General features: G+C 40.9%; 2 protein-coding genes across 10 annotated transcripts in view; both read left to right on the top strand.

The window, feature by feature from the left end:
- LOC127389018 (dipeptidase 2-like) overlaps positions 1-22944 on the top strand; it is a 40686-nt gene that overhangs the window by 461 nt on the left and 17281 nt on the right. For 4 of the 9 annotated variants that reach the window (XM_051629094.1, XM_051629093.1, XM_051629085.1 and 1 more), the window contains exon 1: positions 22238-22422. Coding sequence is in view for 2 of the 9 variants with exons in the window: in XM_051629085.1 (XP_051485045.1) it covers positions 22404-22422 (19 nt within the window). In the remaining 7 variants the exon portion in view is untranslated. Of the gene's footprint in view, positions 1-8387; positions 8478-21969; positions 22059-22237; positions 22423-22944 lie in introns of those variants that run through there. The other 5 variants (XM_051629090.1, XM_051629089.1, XM_051629084.1 and 2 more) reach the window with 4 other exon arrangements.
- DDX28 (DEAD-box helicase 28) lies at positions 12-2327 on the top strand. The gene has a single exon (XM_051629083.1). It carries the CDS (start codon positions 26-28, stop codon positions 1661-1663), a length of 1638 nt encoding a protein of 545 aa, XP_051485043.1. The 5' UTR covers positions 12-25; the 3' UTR covers positions 1664-2327.

The raw sequence follows: 22944 nt of genomic DNA, 5'->3' as shown, positions 1-22944 counted from the left end.
CGCCGCCGCCACGTGAGCGGCCGCCATGGCGCTGCGCCGCGGCGGGGCCGTGGCCGCTCTCCCGCTGCTGCCGCGGCGCGGGGCGGGCTCCGGGACGGGCTCCGGGGCGGCGGGGCCCCCCGATGCCGTGGTGCGCGTCCCCTGGGCCTTGCGGCTGCGCCTGCAGCGGGGCGCCCAGCGCCGGCGGCGCGGGCAAGGGGAGGCGGCGGCGACAACGCGGCGCGGGAAGCTGCTCCTGCGGAGCCGGCGGCCGGAGCTGAGCCAGCCCCGCTGGCAGACGGTGGGGCGCTGGGAGCGGCCGCAGCTGGTGTCGGCGGGCTGGAAGCACAGGAAGGCCTGCGGGGATTACTTCCAGCTGGAACCCTGGCGGGCGGCGGCTCCCGCCCTGCAGGCGCTGCCGCCTGAGGCGGGGCAGGGTCCGACCTTCGCCGAGCTGGGGCTGCAGCCGGCGCTGCTGGCCGGCCTGCAGGGCCTGTCTGTCGGCCGCCCCACGGCGGTGCAGCGCTTGGCCATCCCCGCGCTGCGCCGCGGCTGCAGCGCCCTCTGCGCCGCCGAGACCGGCAGCGGCAAAACGCTGGCCTACCTGCTGCCGCTGCTGGACGGGCTGCTCTCCCGCCCCGCGGGGCTGCCGGCGGAGCAGGAGGAATCGGGGCCGGCGTCGCCCCGCGGGCTGGTGGTGCTGCCGTCGCGGGAGCTGGCGGCGCAGGTGGGCGCGGTGGCGGCCGCGCTGTGCGGGCCCGCGGGGCTGGCGGTGCGGCGGCTGGCGGGCGGCGGGGCTGCGGGCGGGCTGCGGAGGCAGCTGCGGGCGCCGCCGCCGGGTCCCGCCGTGCTGCTGGGCACCCCCGGGGCCCTGCGGGAGGCGTTGCGGAGGCGCTTCCTGGCCCTGGAGCGGCTGCGCTGGATGGTGCTGGACGAGGCGGACGCCCTGATGGACGAGTCGTTCGCCGGGTCGCTGGAGGAGATCCTGGCACAGGCGCCCCTGGCTGCCGGCGCTCCCGGGCCGGTCGGTCCCGGGGAGGCTAGGACCCAGGTGGTGGTGGTGGGAGCCACCTTCCCTGCGGGACTGAGCGAGACGCTGGGCAAGTTTACTGACGTGGGCCGGTTCGTCACCCTCTCCACCAAGAGCCTGCACCGCCTGCCACCCCACGTCCCACAGAAGTTTGTTCGCCTCAAAGGCCGGGACAAGCTGCCGGAACTGCTGCAGCTCCTCAAGGAGCGCTCAGCATCCAGTGGGGCTGTCCTCATCTTCTGCAACAGTGCCAGCACCGTCAACTGGCTGGGCTATATCCTGGATGACCACAAAATCAAGCATCTGAGGTTGCAGGGACAGATGTCAGCAGATGCTAGAGCTGGCATCTTTGCCTCATTCCAGAAGGGTGACGTGTCAGTCCTTGTCTGCACTGACCTTGCCTCGCGGGGGCTGGACACCAGCAGTGTGCAGCTGGTGGTCAACTATGACTTCCCAGACACCCTGCAGGACTACCTGCACCGTGCGGGGCGTGTTGGGCGGGTTGGAAGCAAGGCACCTGGAGCTGTGGTTAGTTTTGTCACCCATCGGTGGGATGTGGACTTGGTACGGAAAATAGAGACTGCAGCCCGAAAAAGAACAAGCCTTCCAGGCATGGACTCCTCTATTAATGAGCCTTCACCTAAAGGAGGTTGATTCAAGTTGCCAGGGAGTGATAAATGGCTTGACAGGGACTAAGCTTGTAGTCATTAAGGCAGAGGAAGTGAGCTGGTGTGTGTAGGTGGTCTGAAAGAACAGAGAATACAGTTTGAGAACCAGGTGGGCAGCTCAGCTTTGTGGGCTGTTCTGGAAGCTGCAGTAGTTGTTTCCAGAGGCACCACAACTCTCAGCTTTCCAAAAGGTAGCTAGCAAGTCAGTAATGAGATGCCTTTGGTGAAGGCTGAAGAATGATTTCATCAATTGATTTTGTTTAATTTTGTTGGGGCTTTCAACTTAAGTTCAAGTCAGACTGAAAATATGCCTGTACTGTGTGCAGCTCTGTTGTATTTCATTGCTTCACACCAGCTAAACATCCATTATTAAAACTTAAAAATTGCTACTGTGGCAGGAAAAAAAAAAAGAAAATGTTTTTGTAACTTTGATATGTGTGGAAAGACTAAAGGACACATACTTGGTTTTCTTGAAATGCAGCAGTTTATTCAGCAAGTTCTAGACCTGTAAAGTTTGGTGGGAGTGAGAGAAGGCACAATAAAACTTGAGGCATTTTCGAGATTTTAAATTTGTCATTTTATGGTTATCTATTGTTGAGAAAGGGGATCTTGCTGCTTCATGTTCTATTAAATAATAATAATAAACCCTTCCAGTGTTTTCTGCTCATTTTTTTCTGTGTGCTGTAGTGACACATGCAGTCTCTGAACTCCCTGTGAAAACAAACCAAACCTCAGTGTCTCCTGTTTAAGGGAAAAAATGTGTTGACTCACAGGTAACAGTACAAAATTTCTTTTGTATATGGCATTGTTTTTTTCTGCTTTAAACAAAAATTATTAAAGTGAGGCTGAGGTTATTTCATACCTAGCTGCTAGTTTGTATCCGTGGTAAATAATCACACAAAAATGACATTTTTAGATGTGATTTCTGTTGCAGTGATTTATCACAGCCTTTTGGTGGCTGTTTTTCCCATGCTATCCACTGTAGCCTGTGTTAAAATTCAGTATGTAGAAATAGTAAGCTGTTAAATGAAAAGATCACAGCATAGTATCTAAATAATTTGTTTCAGAGGAAATAAGGCAGTGGAGCTTATAGTGTGAGTGAAAGCTAAACAACACTTGCACAGATAATTAAGAATAAGGCTACATAACTTATCCTAGAAATTGAACACGTACACTTGACAATGTGTAGTTAAGAGGCTTTTAAAGGAAGTTATAAGCTGCAGTAAAATTATTTAATACAATAGAAAGCTTTCAACTTTATAGAAATACAGTGCAAGATGATCCACTCAGAGGCTAGAAGCATTTATATTTTGGAACCATTCAGTGCATGGACTACTTATCTGTCATCTGCAGTTTGTTTAACTGGCAATCAGGCCATTTATGTGTCCACAAGCAGAAGCTTATTGCTCATATATAGGAGTAGGATAAGTTCTTTAAAAAAAATCTCCGGACAATCTCTAGTATTCTAATGTATAGAAAATCCTATTTTCATTTGTTGAAAGGCATCTTACTTTGTATGAGGTCCTCTAAACTCCTGATAAATGGCTTCCTTTAATTATGGAGACACAGATTAACTTGCATGAAGTAAATTGTATTCAGGAAACTCCAAGTAAGAAATTTCAGTACTTGCTTTGCCAAACCAATTTCAGACTGACTCCGTCCCAAGTGTCATATACTCTGACTCTGGTCTTTTTCAAATCTGTAGCCCCTCACTGTATTAAAATAAATACTGAGTTACTACCTGCTTCACAGTGTGTCTGTCTTTCCTGAGGCAGCTGGTGATGGTGACTGAGCTTCCCAGTTCAGCATACAGAGTTGCCCTTTTTAAGTTTATGAGCAAAATTGTTGCTTGGGATCTCAGGTGTCTTCTCATATAGTTGTTATACAGGATTAAATGAATCAGTTGTTTGGGCTAAAATTTCCTACATGTTGCAGATGATGTGTGCTGTAATGCTTTTATTACTGACAATTTCCAGCTAAATAATGCAACCATAGTTAACTAAAGTTAAATGATGTCACATAACAACTTCTGATACAAGATCCACGGTCAAACTATGTGGCAATGGTAGTTCATAATGCATCTGCTTAATTTGTATCAGTAACTAAGTGGCATTGGTGATAAGAGAGTATTTTTCTAGAGTTAAAAGTATGTGGAAGGAAAATGGGAAGAAGGTTGACTTCTGATAAACAGATTGGAAAAGGCAATTAGGGCATACGTGACACTGAGGTATAAAATATACATGTTAAAAACGGACTGTTGGTGTATTATACATTACAGAAATGAATTGTGTGTGTTCTGATGGCCATAAAAAAATATGTTGCAGATTTTTATCAAGGTTATATTTGGATACTTTTGTTCCATTTTTGGATACATAGTCTGTTGTTAACTTCTGTAACTCGCTTTTAGTAACTCAGTAACATTAATGTGGAACGTGGAATCATGTTACAGTGAATCCCCTGACAGTTCTACCTGGGTTGCAGCACACAATGTAATCAAATTAGACATCACAGTGGAATAATAAAGTCCTTTCAGCCTTATGCTTCTTAATTTTGGAATAGTATGCACGTTATATATTTACTATTGGTGACCTTGAGCTCAGTACAAATGCTCTAAAGTGACTGTTGTTAGGGCACTCTTGATCAAAACAGTTTATTAAAAAAAAACCACCACCAAAAAACCCAACAAAAACCTTTTGGCATTTATGTACTAGAGAGGCCAATAGAAAGCTTTGGGTAGATACACTTGGAGAACACTGTATTTACCAGTAAAGCCTTTTGTAAGCACTCCTTTCAAGCAAAATCACAGTTCTTTTAAGCATAGTTTGAGAAATAAAATTTTCCTAGTGTTGCTCACAAAGAGACAGTTACTGGAGTCAGTGATTAACAGCAAAATTTATATTCAGGATCACACAGACATTCAAACCCTGGGATACCTAAGCTGATACAGAGCCACCAAATGTAGACATCAGCATCACTGACATGTTGTGTGAAAGATTTTATTACCCAATAAGTAAATACTATAGCAAAGCCTTCAAGGACACTTAGAGACCCTATCACAGCTACTGACCTGCAATATGTATAGCTTGCAAATGGTCAAAGTTGTTTAAGAAGCAAAGACATATTCAAGGACTTTTCAGTTTTAATTTTCCAAACTAAAAAGCAGCTTTTCAGTGTTTTTTCAATGTCATATCACTCATTGTTCACATCCTAATTGTCTACACACATAATTAACTGCTCTTTTATTGTCTGTCCATATCCTACCTTCTGTGTAACTTAGTTTGGACTTTAAGGGCATAACTACAACTGCATGAGTTCTGTCTTAGGGGCACTACAAGGACATTCAGATACTTGCACATAGCCCAGTGCCTTACAAGGTACCCTAGAACAAGGTATGTCAAGTGTCCTAACAGCCAGGTGGAAAAATGCCTCCTGTCACTCATGATCTGACATCGTCCACATTTTTGCAGGCTGCACCATTCCCTTAAATGCACTAGTATACCTGTTCTCCCTAGACTGGACCCTTTCCCTTCCTCCTGAAATGTATTGATGAGGCCATTGTACATGTTGGTGGTCGAGTGTGTGGTAGAGAAGTTCTCTGTATGTATTCTGACCAGTTTCTCCATGGGATCCGGACACAGGAAGAACTTGCAGTCGAAGGCGTGGCAGCAGGCCCTGCGGAAATTTTCTGAGGAAGGCGTAAATTATGGGGTTGATGCAAGAGTTTCTGTAGGCTAAGCAGTGAGAGATGATGCAGAAGGTGAAGGAGATATTGTTCAGAGGAAACTGCCCAAACTCTGCCCACATTGTGATGATGTGGTGTGGCAGCCAGCAGAGCAGGAACACAGTGACCACGAGAAGCACTGTCTGTGCTGTCTGGAAAAGGCAAGATCAGGTATTAAATGGTTGCAGTGATCAAGTGAGTCTGTGGATGAGTGAGTTTGTCTTCCTCTGTCAGTAGTGAAGGCTACAGACACAGCTGGCAGGTGGGCAAATTATGACAATATTAAAAATGATGTTAAAAATAACCCTCCTCCTTGGGTAAACAAGGATTGCCTGGTATTGACTCAAGCAAGTAAGTGTATGGAAAATGGAGATAGTGCCCAGAAACCTTCAACAGTACAGAGGCTGCAGCAGTAATGCTAACTATATTGCATGGAAGAGTGTAAGTAGTATTTCCTAACATTTGGAGGCTGAGGAACACTAAGGCTATTGAAAATAATTGCTTGGGAAAGCAGTCTGGCTGCAAGGAAATATGACACTGAGAGGAATAACAAACAGTGACCTGAGGAGAAATATTTTTCCATTAGCTTCCATCTTACAGGAGAAATCAAGAAAAACAGTGCATAGAAGATTATTTATTTTAAAATGTGCATTTCTCTTTGGTTAGAAATATCCCTAGCTAGATGTTTACCTGAGGGAGGCCCACTGGGCCTGTGGGATCCCAGCCTGTGAGTGGGCTGGGTTCGAGGTGGGCGCCTGCAGCACCTGCTCTCCCTTAGGTTGCTGCAGATCATCAGCTGTAAGCCCCAAAGCTTCACCTGAGGTAAATTTTTCCTGAAAACAGTGTTATTTGAAGTTACTACCCAAAATTGAGGTTAACATGAAGTAATCTGTTGGCTGCAGCTGTGGTAGCTCCACAGCTGTGGCTGGGGAAGAGGAAAAAAGGGCTGAGGTGGGGCTTTGGGAGAGCCGGGGAAGGTGGTGAAGCAGCATGAGGGGCTGGCTGCTGCCAGAGCAGGGAGAGGCAGCCTAGACTAAAGGTAGGTGGTACAGGCTGCTTGAGCTGTGTTTGTGTGGAATTTACCAGGCTGTTTCTGTGGGTTTCTTTCTTTTTGTTGAGGAAAAATGGTAGGTTGAAGGGTGGGTTTCAGGCTGTGGGGAACCTGGGTGAGGAGAGAATAGAGGGAAAAGACTGGGGAGGCTGTGAACCCAGACTGTCTGCTGCCCTTGAAATGGGGAGCCTTGTTGATGTAGGCAAAGTCCACTACTCTATAAATATTGCTGTGATGTTAACATCCCAAGGACTTGCAGGATGTACACCAAAAAGTAACTTAGCCTTTATTGAAGAGGTGTTTTCTCTCTTGAACAAAAACTTCTTAACCTGGCATTGTCAAGGGTGTGTGTTACAAGAAACCCACTGTTTTAGATTATTTTGTTGGGCTTTTTTTGTTCTTCTGTTTTGTTTGGGGTTTGTTTGTTTGTTTGTTTTTGTGTTTTTTTTATTATGTATTTTATTTTCCTCAAAGTCTTTGAAGAGGAAGAAGAATGACTTTTATTTACTATAGGTTACAGTAAATAAAACTAAGCTATATGTCAGTTCAACTTTCTTTCTGTAAGATGCTGAGGCCTGTGGGAGTGGGACCTTGATCTTCAAGTGTAAGAAGGCTGAGGTGTTTTTTTTCTCTCACTTCCTACTCCTAGCACACTCAAGGAATACTTAGTGAGGCTCGGAGGTTACTGACATGGGGCCCCTGAGAGCCTTTCCTAATGTTTTTTGTAGGGCTAATTCTACTTGACTTTGAGTTTTCGAAGATACTCATGGTATTGGAAGGTGAGAATTTTTTAATTAAATAATTCTTTTTTGAGTAGCAAAAAATTCTTTTTCCCTAGCTCATTTCCAGCAAAATGTATGCCTTTCAACTTCAGTGTTTTTCATTTATATATATATATATATTTTATTTTAGTAAACATAAAAATTTTCAAATACGTGGATACTATCCTTTCCCCTAAGGAGAATTTTTGTACATATAGCAGAAAACCAATGAAGAAAAATGAAAACTTAGGCTTCATTTCAGTTTGAGGTATACAGCTTTACTAGTCTAGGTCAATGTTTCTGTTAATAATTCCCTTTCCTGGTTTCAAGTTGACAGTGTATAATTGCTTTCCTAGAACAGGGATAATTTTCTAGTGAACACAAACTAATTTTATCTCTGGTTTTAAGGCAGCTGTTTTGTTTGCTAGAGAAAAACTGCAGGATTTTCTATCTCATTTTAAAGCACTTGCCCCTAGTATGTTAAAATGTTGAAACAGAAGTTACAGACTCTGGTTTACATGCATCTAATATTGAAACAGCTAAGCTACAATGATCTTTTAGGAGAGGGGTGGTAAACTTTTTTCAGCCCTCACCCTTCTAAATACAGCAATTGCAACAGGTGCTCTATATGTTTTCTGCTTTTTCTGCACAGTTGACGTGGGTTGCCAAATTAAGCATGTCTCCCAGGCAGTATTTTCAGTGTCTGGGTAGAGCTGGGCTCAGAAGAGGAATTTATTTATTTATTTTAAATTCCCATTAAGCTGGGAGGGCACTTAATGGGTCTTTTGTTCCTCTATTGGTATTCTCTGTGGCTGTGTGCTTTGAGTGAGATGGAAATTGCAGAATGTTTTAGGAAGTCTGCCCCTCTATGGCACATACCTGACCTTGTTGGAAAAGTAAGGAAAATAAGGAAATGGTGAAACCCAGAACTAACGAAGCAAGTTTTCCTAAGGAATCATGTCTTAAACTCTCTAATGCCTTAGAAGATAGGAACAGTCCAAAAAGCTTGTCCTCACAGCATTTGAAGCCTTTCCCTTGACAGCAGCTCTCCACATACTTAAGTTTCACTCAGCTAGGGTCTACTCTATTGATGGCTTTTTCTGTTTGCCTGCATCAATGAGTTAGGTATTGTGTTAATTAATGTATCCTGCCTAACAGAAGGCTTTCCGTATTGCAGACTAACTATGAAGGTCATCTTCTGGAGAAGATGACAACATGCTCCAGGGAAGACCAGAGTGACATCACTTCACAGCAAAAAGAACATAAGGTAATTAGATCTTGGTGTTTAACATCTGGGATTGAAACAGATGCTTGCAGTCCTATACATGAGAACACTGGAAGACACTGCTAAAATGTCTTCTGCTAAACAAGTCTTATGTTTGAAACCTGGCTTGTTCGAAGGGGTTGGAAATATGGTGTGAAACTGCAGGAAATCTGTCTGCCAGCATCTTCTGTTTCACTGCAGCAACTGCCCTATTGTGCTCTTGAAGTTTCCTAAGATGTTTACAATTTTGAATACCCTCCCCCCCCTTTTTTTTTTCAAGTGTCAAAATACTTCAAAAGCCACTGTCAGGTCTAAAAAGCTGCTACAATTTATGTTCAGATATAGTTCTTTATTAAATATCTGGCTAGGGCTTACTTTATCTAGACAACTGGAGTTGGATCAGGACCTTCATGTTATCCTGCTGTTCCTAAGTAACAGTATTAAAACCCACAGAATGTGAGGGCACACTAGCATTATAATTTGTCTTTAATATCCATTTGATCTGGTCTTACGTTTGAGTGAATCACACTGAAATGTTTGAAGTATATTCCATTTGCTAGGAGAGTAGTAATGTGGGGGAATGCTAAAAGGTACTTTACATGGCAACTGCTTGTTCTTCTACTTGTTTAACCCTGCGGAAAAATCAACAGCATGATCAAGAGAAGTTGTCTCTCTGTTGGACAGGCACAATCTTTGTTTGCATAGAGTCTGTAGCAATGATCTCTTGCAATAAAAACAGATGATTGTTGAAATGGAAAAATGTGTTTAGATGTGAGCCAAAAGTACCACCTTCACTTGTCTCAGCTACATTAACAAGCCAGTTAAATCTATTAACCTCTCTAGGAAGATGTTGTATCAGACATGAGCAAGTAAGAAAAAAACATTTTCCTACAGTGCAAGTGGGAAAAAAAGGAAGGGATTTCTGTCAAATAGGTCTGCCAAGTAATTTTTGTATTTGAAAAGCAATAACCTGTTGGTTCATCCTGTACCTGACATACTTCAAGTGCTTCATTAGTTCACCTCCTAGAATGTTATCTGATGCATGAGGTGACAAAATGTTCCAATGTGAATGAACAGCCTCAGCCCCCAATTGTTCTCAAATTGACCACACTGGAAACCAGATGCTGTCCTTAAATGTATACTGGTATTGTTATAAGTAGAGGTAAAGGAAATAGGCATAGTGGTCTTGTGGGGTCCAGCTTGCCTACTGTGGTATGATGGGTACTAAAGAAATCATGAATCAACAGGTCCCCTCCTTACCTTTCACTAGCAATAATGGTGCTATGTTTTTACCCTCTGGCAATGTTAAGTAGCTTAGGCTTGTTACTGAGATAACATTTTATATTGTCCTTCTGCTTCAATTAAGGGGCTACAAGCATTGAAATGTTCTTTTGAATATATACCTGGGTTCTGCTTTCCTTGTGTTGTGAAATAAACTGCACATTTAACATAGGGCTGAGTATTGAAAACTGGGTCTGTAGTTGCTATGTGTTATCCCAAAGCTGTTTTTGAGGTCCAGCTATATGGGATTTTGCAGATGGAAAACATGGGCAATACTAGACCAATAATACACATAATTAGAGACTCAAGAAAAATGTTTTGGAAATGAAATTTGTGCCTGTTGTCAAGTTGGGGAATATCTGTATTGTTGTAGCTAAAACTAATGTTAGACTGTGACCAGCTGCAGAGGACTGATGCAAATATCTTGTGTACTGTTTGAGCTTGTTCAGTCAGCCTTTGTGTGGGGGCCAGGACTTTTCTAATATAAAGGTAATCTGATGATGTGATTTATTGATAAATTCTTTTCTCCTGTTATGCTCATATCTAAATTTTGTATCCTTGACCCTAAAGTTTGAGAGACAATTGTTGCATGTTTTGATTACTACAGACTTGGGGAAGCTACAGAGTTTCAGACTTGGCTATATATTGTGGTTTTATTGTAGTGAGGCCTTGGACAAAATTGGTAGTGACCCATGGTGGCCTAAATTTTGCTTTTAGATACTGCAGGTACACTGCCAGGGCCCAGGAAGGACATGTGGCTTAGCACAATCTGCCACTGTCCTGGTGAGCAACTTGGCTCTCAAGTGGTGGCTGGAAGAGGGAGAATTTTTAAAAAAGTAGTAAGGCAAATGAGATTTCAGGAATTAGTAGGAAAGAAATAGTGAACAAAACAAGAGACGTTGCTCTCCCACCAGTTAAGCAAGCTTCATCTTTCTATTGTAGCTAAACTACAGCAAAGCCTGGTACTAATTTGTTAGCTTTAAATCACTCAAGTAGTCTGTTAATTGGAGCTTCTGGCTCCAAGGTTCCACAATTCCTACTGTCCTTTCAAGGGAGCTTGCAAAATTGTTGTGAAATTCACATCCCCAGAGACATTTTTAAACTTGAAAAAGCGTTTCAGATTGTATTGTTTAAAAGTCTTGTTATTTGTTCTTTAAAGATATACAGGACAAAACTGAGTATATATTGAGGAGCCCTGGTGTGCTCTAGAAACCAATAAAACACCACAGGGTCATTTCCTGATCAAAATAGACCTTGGTTTATGTTAATTTCCATTGTTAAATCATCTTATTTACTGCAAATGTATGTTCAGAGTTCCTAGGGCTAGGGCTCTTATAAAACACTTTTCAACACTATTATTTTGGTTATTTTTAACTTTTCCTTGGAGACTAATTCTAGACTTGCTGTACTCTGCAGGATGCAGAAAGGAATTAACACAACTGAAATATAATTTGTGATAGAGGAGTGTATAGGATTTCCAAGCATGTGGTCTTTCATGGCTGGCCTCATGAAGTGATATCCAAAACTGCAGAGGGGAATCTTGCAGCATCACACCATCTCAATTTCAAGGTTGATAAACTCGTGTACCTAGTGTGGCATTAAATGGGGAAACAGTCATGTATCTCTTCAGCAAGCACAGTCTTAGTTCATCATGCAGAATTTCAGCCTAATACATTGAAGATTGCAAAAAAGTTTAAAATATCTTTAATGATCTAATACACAAATATAACAAACGGAAAAACAGATTAAGTTGAGGATGTCCAACATGTAGATGGCCAGTGTATCTAAAAATTTGTGGGGCAGGAATCTGAATTAAAAGCTAGACTCTTTATAATGGAATGTGGAGTCAGGATGCAAGAAGAATTTTTGTAAAGTTTCAAGTGTGCATTTAAGTTGAAAAAGCTGCTGTGGTTTGAATATAATGCTGTGACTTAAAAGTTTACAAGTCACAACCTAAACACAACCTTTTGTTTCCTAAAGCCATAGATACAGAGTACTGTTATAATATGGTCTTTAAAGGGAGAAGTTGAGATACAGTTCCAAATACCTGGGCTCCAGTAATACACTTCATGTGCTCAGATTCAATTAAATATTATTTTGCTTTCTTTGCCACAGCAATGCAACTAGAAAAGTCAGATGTATACTTGCATAACACTGGCACTTTTTATGTGGCCTGTGCTATCATCGTCTCTAGAAATTGTCCTAGGTCTGCATCTAGCTGTCTCTCTTGATCTGCAAATATGGGCCTTATCCAGATTCACATCTTGTTTCAAGATGCAGAGGATGTACTAACAGCAGATAAAATATTGGCTTCTCTATGACATCTCTTGGCTTGAATTTAGTTTTTTCCCTGTAATATTTCTTTACTACAGTCATTTGTGTTCTGTGGCTCGAACTATGTGAATTAGCATGGTGTCTGTTCTGCCTGCTATCAGTGTTGACAGGATTCGGGGGCACAGGGGATGGAGTTAAACGAAGGCTCCAATGAGGACCAGCAAAGCTATAGACCCAGAAATCAGTCCAGACACTTAAAAATCTCACCCAATATTGCCAATTTTTTAGAAGCAGGCTGTGATGGAGAACAACAGCCGTGTCTTTTTCAGCCAACATGTGGAATGATGTTCATGGGAAGTCCCTTCCCTAAGCTTTCTGGCATTTGCTTTGTTTCTTGACTGTATTTTATCTCGGAAGTTTTCTTCTTTGAGGAGTTTCTATAGCACTAAGCAGAAGGGATATTAGTTTCTGGAGTGCTGAATTACAAAGCACTGGTAATGCAGAAAACTGTTTCACTAGAAAATCTTGTTCAACAAGGACTCTGAGTTTGCCATTTGATTCTTTTGAAACACTTACTCACATGTAGTCCAGCTGAATAGTGACATCTGAAGAAATAGCTGCTTGCAAAGTTTGCTACTTGTATGTTTAAAACCCAAACCAACTGAACCCTTGTGTGTAGGAGGAGGGCTATAGCTCAAATGTCCTGCTTTCTTGAAATTGTAGGAATCAAGTAGGAACTGAGTGATTGCAGTTCCAGACTGCACTCTTTCATACCAGTATGACATATATTATTTTACAATATTAGTGTGGTCAAGAGGCACACTGTGAATTGAAAGATGTGAATCAAGTAATTTATCACCTCGCATTGGAAAACTCTGCTGTTTGTTATGCTTACTTTTGATATATTAAGGCAATTAGGGTTTAGCCAACTCTTGTAATTCAGAACAAGCTAGATGTTCTGTGTAAGCTAAATTAACCTTTCAAAAGTGGAGCAAGGTTAATTTGTCAAACACCTTGGAGCAAAGAAGAACAAAGCTGTTGAATTAATCTCTGATGGAGTTTATGAATTAAACACAAACAAAACTACTTGCCACTAATAAAGAAATTAAGTACGTATGAAGGAAGCTAGTTTAAAAACTGACATGCACATACATGTTTCCTATTAGGCTCTAATGTGAAGTGTTCTTAAGAAGATCTTGTTTAAATGATTGACACTCAATGTGGTCCAAGTACACTTTAAAAGCGCACAGAGGAATTCTCTGTCTGCAACCTAATGAAGAAAGACTCCTTTTATAGTGCCAAGAGAAGTGGTTGAAACAAAAAATACTTGAAATAGGGACACTGAAGGTGCTGTTTGCCCCGCAGAAAGGCTAAATTAGCAATTTCTACACAGAGTGCTAGAAGGAGACAAATTGTGGAAGATGTGTGTGTACAGAGGAATGTCTTTAATTTTTCTTTCACCAGAAAGGATCATCTTTACTTAGGCCTAACTGTGCCAAATGGAAAAAGAACCATGGGCAAGAAAATACTTAAGGGGAGAGAGGAAGAAGTACTGTAGCATTAACTTTGAACAAATTAAGTCAAAGGTATTTATTATTGGCCTTTCAGCTATATCTAATCAGGAAACCCAAAGTTAAAGAAACTGCAGAGCTGTTTTTCCATTTAACTACAGGTCAAATCTGCAAACAATGCAAAAGATAGCTTTGAAAAAATGGGTGTCTTAAAACTCTAACTTACTGCTTTGAGATAGTAGCGATTCTTGTCTGTTGATAGCATTTTCTTCAAATATAGGAAATGAAGGGATAGTGTGCCATTCATGTATAGGTAAGAAAAGACAGGAGGGGAATTTAAACCAACCCAACTGTTTAGGGATTTGTTGAGATTTTGAGACCTAAAGCAACTTTTCAAACTTGTGAAGTAACAAGATTATTCTATCAAAAAGAGTGCTGCTTAGCACTTTATTTGCTGTATTTTACATAAACAAAGTTGTCAACAAGTCTTGGCTGCTTTTTCTCATGGTAGCTATTGAGCACACAAGGCTGTGACTGGTTTCTGCTTGTATTCTGCACTATCTACCCAGAAATTATACTCCTGGTTCTCAAGTTGTAATTCACAGTATATCTGTGGCAGCATAAGCATTCATCAGAAAGGAGGCAAAATTAAGGCCTGGTGTTCTTCAACTTAGGCTGCTTCATGTAGGTCTGGTGGTGTTCCTGCAGCAGGCAATACATAGCAGCTAATTATTGCATAATTTATTGCCTTAGAAAAGGTGATTAAAGGAATACTTGTAAGAACCTACTTGAGTTTTCTTTGAGATGCTACCACAGCCACTATACTGCACAGTTAACCTCCTAAAGTACATCTACTTTTTCATGTGAAGACATTTATGTTTATGAGAACTGTACATTTTTCTGTGATACCACAGTTGCATACATTGATTTAGTCAGGTTAGTTTCTTCCTGAGATAAGAGTAAGATGTTATGTTTATAGAGTCATAGAATGGTTAAGATAGGAAGGGACCTTAAAGATCATAAGGTCACAACCTCTCTGCTATGAGCAGGGACACCTCCCACAAGCCCAGGCTGCACAAGCCTCATCCAACCTGTCCTTGAACACCTCAAAGGAGGGGGCTTCCACAGTCTCTCTGGGCAACCTATTCCAGCACCTTACTCTTACTACCCTCATGGTGAAGAACTTCTTCCTGATGTCTAACCTAAATTTCTTCTCTTTCAGTTAAAGCCTTGTCCTATCACTGCCCTCTCTGGTGGAAAGTCCCTCCTCAGCTTTCCTGTAGCCCCTTCAGGCACTGGAAGGTGCTCTAAGGCCTCCCTGGAGCTGTCTTTTCTCCAGGCTGAACAGCCCCAACTCTCTCAGCCTGTCTTCACAGCAGAGCTGCTCCAGCCCTTTGTGGCCCTTCTCTGGACCCTCTGCAACAGCTCCATGTCTTTCTTGTGCTGAGAGCTCCAGAGCTGTACTATGTACCACCTTTCCCTGTGACCTGTTCCTCAGCTCTTGTTGAGAGAGGTGGTAATGCTGCCTTCGTTTCCTGCTCTGTTATACTTGTCAAAAGTGCACTTGTGAACTGAGACTGATTCTTGTGTTTTGTACTACTGTCGCTCTCTAAGTTGTCTTCTATTGCACTACTTCCTAGCAAACACAACCTAAAATATGATAAGCTAAACTCTGGCAATGTTATGATCTGGTAGAACTTCATTATATTTCACTGTACAATTTGAATGGAGCTGATTCAAAGTTAATATTTTTCCCTCAAATAATTAGACCATTACCCTGTTTTCACAAGTTAAATAAGTTTAGATAAAATTCTAACTTATTTTTACTGTTAATCAAGGAAATGGCTGATTTAGTAGGAGGTACTTTGAACTAAGAAAAGTCCTTCTGGTTCCAAATCCGTCAGTGCTGTATCTGTACTGCTCTCAGGGGTATGATCCTTTCATGGAGTGTGTCAGCTCTTGCAAATTCCAGCTTTCATCCATTTTAATGGGTTGGGAAGTGGAGCTGAAATATGCCATCAGTGTATCTTCACACAGTTTTATGGAGCAGTCTGTTTTACAGAGAAACTGTTTTGCTGAGCACCTGGGTGAAGCTATTGCTAAATTGTTTTCTACTGTATGTGCTGCAACATCTTCAGTTTATTCACTAGAAATGGCTTGTAGGTAGCTTACTTACTTTTCAGGTGTCTTAGGATGTAAATTATGCTAGAGACTCAGTTTGCATTCCCTGAGGGAATGCCATTAATATAGGAAGTTATTTCTATAAATCTCATAGGAGGCTTTATAGGAGATTCGGACAGTGGGATTGAATACACAATCTGGGTGCTGGCTGCCCAACTTGCTTCTGTGCAGCCACTGAGCACAGGCAGTGTACTTCGGAAGAAATTCCTGAATAATGCAGGCTGTAAAAATAGATATTTGTAGTGGTAAAGAGGCAAGTCCAGTATTACAGAACATTTCTGGATATATGAGGAAAAAAAATGTAAGTTAGTTACTCAGAAGCTTATGCAACAGAATACAAAACCCACAGAAACAAACACCTTCTAAATAATTACTACTTCGGGGTATATGTAATTCGGCAGCACCTAAACCATAGACATGTGACTCATGTTCAAACTTACCTTTCAGAGGGTCTCTGTAGAAAGCTTCAGATTTGCCTTTCTCATCCTTGAAGAAATGTTTTATAATGACTTCAAGTCAGTCTCCAAGGTAGCAAATGATGTTGGTAATAAACAGATCACATTCAACCTGATGCAGATCAAGGGAACAGAAACATGTCCAATCTTCCTCTGAACAGTCTGCCATATATTTACTAAAACAACTGATAACAATCTCTTTTCCTCATTCTTATCTCCTGAGGTGTTCCATATTGTATGACAAGATGAAGAATTTCTCTATGCCACAACATAACATCTGCTGAAGAAGGAAACAAGTATACATTCTGGTAAAAGGCATAAGGCTCTCAATATCTCTTATGCACTTCATGTGCTCTGATAAAATATATCTGCTATTAAAAAAAAAATATTTAAAATCTATTTTCTGTACAGTGGGCTATAACTATTTTTTTAAAAAACCATGTCTTTTTCTCCCTGTCATCTGTGACTTGAATGTTCAGTGTTCAAAATGCTTTTTTACAGTTTAACTTCATGCTGTGTTCAGCTTATTCTCATTTAACTTCCTCATTAGGAATAGAAAGTAAGTTACCTTAAACTTGCACTAATTTATAGCATAGGTTTTAGTTTCACTATATTCAAGATTCAAGTATATGCTTGGGCCAGGGAAGGCTGTAATATGCCTACCCTGAATCAGTCTTTTGTGATTATTTATCTTGTAAACTTCATGGAGCTTAACTAAAAAACACTCCTCCATGTTTGTTATATACAAACAATCATGTAATTCAAAACCATCAGTGAATAACAACTTGCATCCTTCTCTCCACATTGCAGGAACTCTAGGAAATGTAAAGGGTAATTTGTCAAAATCTGTTTTCACTTAACCTGTGTTTGAAATCTTTCAACTTCCACAGTGTATGACCTAATAATCCAAGATCTAATTTTTTGTACATGACATGCACTCTTGAGTACATTTTTTTGTGAGTTCCAATGAGAGTCTCTTCAAAGTAGGAACAACTTGGCCCTACTGACAGAAATAACTGGCTAGGAAGGCTGAGGTTGAACTGTTCATCAATCTTGGATTTGTCATAAACCTTTCAGAGAAACTTTTTTCTTTTTGTAAAGAATCAGTAACAATACTTCCCAATTTCTGGGAAATATGCCCAAAATATCCACAAGATCTTTTTCTGTGCTGATGAATTAGACTGTTAAGAAATGAAATGGGCACTTCAATTGAAGTTTTCCAGCTTTAGATACTTGGTCTAAGTCCCATCAATTCCACCCTTGAAGTAATGGCAACTTGAAAACTAAGAAGTCAAAATTCAGACAGTGACTTTTCCCTGTGTAATATGAATAAAGGCAGCAGTATAGAAATATTGGTCTTCCTTTATGTAAAGGAAGTGTCTGATGCTACTGACTTTGCTTTATGCACTTTGGCAGCTTCTTTTTAAACAGTTACAGAAATTAAGAATTCATGAATTTGTTTCTCCTGAACTGGGTCTATCACGGGCATGATGACGCAGGCCTAGTTAAACACACAGCATTTTAGATGCTCCTTATTGTGGGGATAAATCCTTCACATGACTTTTTCATGTCTTGCTCAGTGTACAGGTAGGTGCATGGCATGGCAGCTATTGCTGATTATAAATATCCTCCTAATTACTTTTGTCTTACCTAGGATTTCTAATAAAAATAAAACTCCATTTGAACAGCCAGAAGCATGGTATTCACACTTTGTTTGCAGACTTTCCTTGGCAGTTTTTAAACAAAGCTTGTTATTTATTGATGACCAGCCAAGTAACAAATTACTATTTTGGCTTTAATAGAAATGATGTTGAAATAAAGCTATGGGAAGAGAAGACTCTTGTGCATACAGTGTTGGCAGGTGTATATATAAAATTCAGACAGGAAGATGCCAAAATTATATAAACATCAAAACAGGATGCCTGTTGATACTTGTAGCTTATTCTGCAGAGAATGTCCTGGCTTATATCACCAGGTTCAAGACAAATCTGCTTCTGTGTGCTCCTGGGTTTTTGTGCACAGCTTTTTGGTAAACTGAGTGAGGTCAAAGTGATGGTAGTGATGTCTCACCTTTTGGCCTCTAACAGAAGAAAAAGATGCCTTGATTTAGGTTCTTATATGTGTGATGTATTTGTAAACACATACATGACTCTATGCAAAGGGTAATAAAACTCCCCACTGCAGAATTTGTGGAGACATACTTGTGAAAGCTAGAACAACATCACCCTGGAAAGGTGCTCCCTGTCATGTTAAATATGAGACTTGCTGGTGTTTGGATGAGGAAAGGTGAGATATTACAACTTCACTGGAGTTCATGAGCTTGGTCCATCCTGATTTGCAAAGCAGGTCATTGTATGACAGCATGAAAACACTTTGTTAGCTTCTTATGTCAAAAAACTAGTTTAAAGCTGGTTCAGAAATCTGGTTGTGTGTTTGTTTGGGGGGTTTTTTTGGGTGTGTATCACCCAACCTAGTTGGTTGGGTAAGATCACTTATCTGGTTCATCTCCTAATACTTCACTTTTTGTTACAAGGCACAGTGTTACCTGGCCAGCTTTGGAGCATAACAAAATTCTGTGACAGTTTTCCAGAGTAAATCCTGGTCTCTTGCTGTGCAAACAGCCCTCTTACTCTAACTCCAGAGTGTATCACAAAACACTGCTGCCAAAGGAGAGATGTATGTGTACATGCTGTGCTTTAGTATCACCTTGGCAGAAAGTTTCCATGGTGACTTTCTCTCACAGCTGCCAGGAGCTCTCTTTCCAATAGAACCATGGCAATTTTCCATCCACAGCCTTATTCTGATTCCTGCTATATTTCTCAATTAAGGAAACCTGTTCTGAAGCATCACAATATGTTGTGTAGATAATAAAGTTCCTCAGAAACAACAGATGCTGAGCTGGAAAATTTTCTGGTCTAACAAAGACGTCCCAACACAAAGGTACTTTGAACTATCTTAATTACAGTTCTGTAAAAAGAAAAGAGTATGTACATGTATATAGGTTCTCTTATCTCACAGCTCTGGATGTTTAAGAGCACATGCTGCATTCTTAGCTGAGGCAACTAACTTAAAGTTTTAGCAGTCTTAGTAGTAAATTGTGGATTTGTTTTGTGTTGGTTTTTTTTTAGATTTGAGTTAATTTCTCTGAAAGCCTTTGACAGGCTTTGAATGAGCAATTTTACTTAGTTTCCTGCTTGTTCAGTGTAGCCTGGACAATAGGCACAAGTGTTCAGTTTATTTCCATGCTGCATTTAAGTCCATAATCTTCAGCAGTAGGAAAATAATTTCTACTGGTGTGCCCAGTACAGTTGGTTACAGATACACAGCACATAAGAGTAATTTCATAAGTTTTTAGGAATTGCTAATGAAGCTAAAAACATGCAAATGAGCATTTAGAAACTTGGTATAAGAACATGAATGTGTTTCAATGTAAATACAGTAGAAACTGAGCATATAATGCATGTCTGTTTTATTTGTAGTAATGTGAGATAGTAAGGTCTAACAGTCAGTATTGGACCTTCTGTGGCCCTACTCATTTTTAGCTTGATGGTCTTCTTTGTCCTGCAACTTGTGCCTTCTTGGTAGGTGTATTACTACTGTAGAATTGAAAGGTCTTGGTTTTGATTGGGGCATCCAAAAAGCATAGTAATAATTGCAGAGGCTTGAAATGGGCACTGTGCAGGAGAGGAGGAAGTGAAACACATCTCCTTTTGCCATCTCTAAGGGCAGAAAACCAGTCATGAAATCCAGAATATTGGTAAGGAATAATCTCCTAAAATAAAAGGAAGTTACTTATTACGTTTTGTTTATATTGTTGATATTTTGCTCTCATTAGCCCTGAGTCTTGTGAAGAAAGACACAAGACCCCTTTAATGGCTCTGAGAAGTCTGCCCTCTTTCCAGTTAATCCTTGGCTTCAGAGACCCTAAGATATTTGAGGGTAGTTCTTGCCTTATCACTGCACATGTGTGGCTATGGACTGGGAGACAGTCTGCAAGATCTCCTGGGAGAAGGAGGCAGGGCAGAGGGCTGATGTCTGAGCTTGTCAAGCTAGAGCTGGCTTGAAGAGGTTTGTTGTGGGTGAGATGGTGAGAAGGAGCAGTGGGACAGGGTATGTTTCCTACCAGGAAGTGTGGGGAAAGTGGATTCACTTAATTTTCCTCCAAATTTTTGGTTCTAGTCTTTACTCTGTGCGTGTGTGTAAGTGGAAAAGAGATTGTTTTGTTTGGAATATTAATTACAGGATTGAAACTGGAAAGATTTTTATAAAACCTTGGCTGCCTTAATTATAGCAACTAGCAGTCTGTCATTAGATCACAGGTATGACTTGAATTTGGAAGCTCCTGCCACCTTGTGGCAAGAACTTTGACCTTTCTTGAATCAAAAGAACTAAAATGGATACCTAACACCTTTGTAGAAAAAACGTACAGTTGAACAAGAAGAAAGCAGGAAGAGCAGACGCTTTGTTTGGCTTGCTTCACTATTTGGGCATTATCACGTGTAAATATTATTAGTATTTTAAAATAAGCATAATTTAAATGAATAGATAAGATTACTGCAACTTTTTTTCTGCAGCTGCTTTCTCCGTCTTTCTTTTCAACACAACCCAGATATTAATTCTGTGAAAGCAGAGCATTGAGCCAGAATAACCCACAGCAGTTTTGGTATTTGTATAAAAATTGTGGAAAAGAGTCCCTGATGGGTGTCAGTGTACAAGTAATTTGTGTTCTTCTAGCAAGGAAGCACTGTGTGCTTTCAACTGTAGGAAGCACTCAACTGCAGCTTCTTGCCGTGCGTGCGCAAAGCTTTTGTGACATCTTGATATGCTTCACGCAGCCTTTTCTCTGTTCAGAACATGGGAAAGTAAAACCAGCATCTATAATTCGTACTCCTTCCTGCTGCTTTTGTGCTTCATAATCGGGGTCAGCTGAAGTGGTTCTCTGTGTACATATCCTAAGAGTGTACAGCATCTTCTGAACTGTTTTCACAGATGCTGATCAAACTAGGGCTGTGAAACTACTGCAGCTTCAGCTACCCACAAGACAGAGTAACAAAGGGAGTGAAGTGTTTTGCTGACTTGGCTTGCATCTGTGATTTCTCAAGCTTAGATTAGTACTTATTGTAAGGTCTTGTCTGAGAAATATGTTGCAACCATGCTGACTTAAACAGACTGAAGCAACCAATGAACTTCCCATCATCACCCTCCCTCCAAGTGCAAACTCGCTCCATTTTAGAACCTGAAGCCAATACAGAGATCAGTAAAATAAACAGATGGAATTTAATTTGCAGTAGTTAAGAATGTCTGTATTGCTATTTTCATGCAAACAGAAGTCCTGATACATGGTATTTCCTCTTCCAAACATGTAACAATTTCTAATTAAGACACTGGTGATTCCTGAGCACAGGCATTGAACTTGACAGACTGGGAGATGGCAGTCATTAAGTACAAATGAGATATAAAGTTCAGGTACTTGATAAGCAGCATCCATAATGCCACATTAATGTGGCTTGTCCCTAAGCCCTTTCACCATATGTGGTTTTAAAGCATATTCCCACATAAAACTACTCATGCCAGATGCTGGAGAGCTATTATGTACAGTAGGTGATGCCACAAGCTAGTAGAGAACAAGGATTTCATGAAGAAACCAAACTGCAGTTAAAAATGGCTGGTACAGTAGGTATCTGCATTTGCGAAGCCCTATTTTCCCAGCTGTAGTAAGTTACAGTTTAATCTGTGCTGGTAGTAAAAACACTTGGACTTCGGACATCTGAGTATTGAAATTAGTGAGGCTGCTCTGTGGCTGGAACAAGCTTCCTTCATGAGAAAAGTAGATCCAACACATAATGTTATCCTTCTGTGTCCTGACAGCAGCTGGTTTGAGAGTAAGTACTGCAGTTATCTAAATATAGTTTCTCGGCTTGATCCAAAATATGTTCAAGATGAATACAACATAGTATCAACATAGAGGGATAGCTATTATCAGGGAAAGACAGCTGTGTAACAACATTCTGGCCAATAAAGATAGCTCTCAGGGTAGTTTTTGGGAGAACAGTGTTGGCAGATGGACTCTGCAGGAAGGATGTACATCACAAATGCCATATTAGAGGAATTATTATACACAAACAGCTGCTAAGGCTCACCCAGGGCTATTGGAATAAAAAGATAGAAGAAACCTGACTGTAAGCCAAAGGAAGAATTGGCTTTTAGCTGCTTTAAACATCAGCTGCATGTTGCATCTGCAAAGAGGTGAGCTTTTAAAAGTCAAAGCAAGAGCTTAGTGGCTCAGCATAAATTGTTGTTGAAAAAGGAGTTGGTGAGCTTAGTTTTCCTGGAAGCATGTGGAAAAACAGTTTTAGGCAGAAATCAGATCAGAGATGAAACTTGACTTTGCAAGGAGAGAAAATAGGAAAAATAATCTAAGTGAGTATGGTAAAGTGATATTACTTGCTTTGGAAGAAGAGGATGAGAATTTCAAAAGTGAAAAATGAGCAAGGAAACACAAGCTAGAACTAGACTACAAGTGGGAAAATTAAGCCTGTTATTTACTGCTTTAAATTTGGGAGATAGTTTCCTGTAACAGGCATAACAATGGACCCGGCCTGAATCAAGCTTCAGGTTAGGTAGAGGACATTTTCTAAAGAAAATATTTGTCTTTCATACTGAATTCGTATTTAAAGTTCTTTAGTCCACTTGAGCTGATGGTAAATATTTATATGTGAAGTTCACTGAATTAGCAATCTGTAGCAGAATTCTAAGTGATGTGGGGGT

The sequence above is a fragment of the Apus apus genome, chromosome 11, assembly GCF_020740795.1.
Source record: "Apus apus isolate bApuApu2 chromosome 11, bApuApu2.pri.cur, whole genome shotgun sequence".
Taxonomy (NCBI): domain Eukaryota; kingdom Metazoa; phylum Chordata; class Aves; order Apodiformes; family Apodidae; genus Apus; species Apus apus.
The sequence above is the reverse complement of the archived record's forward strand: the minus strand, read 5'-3'. Positions and strand labels throughout refer to the sequence as shown.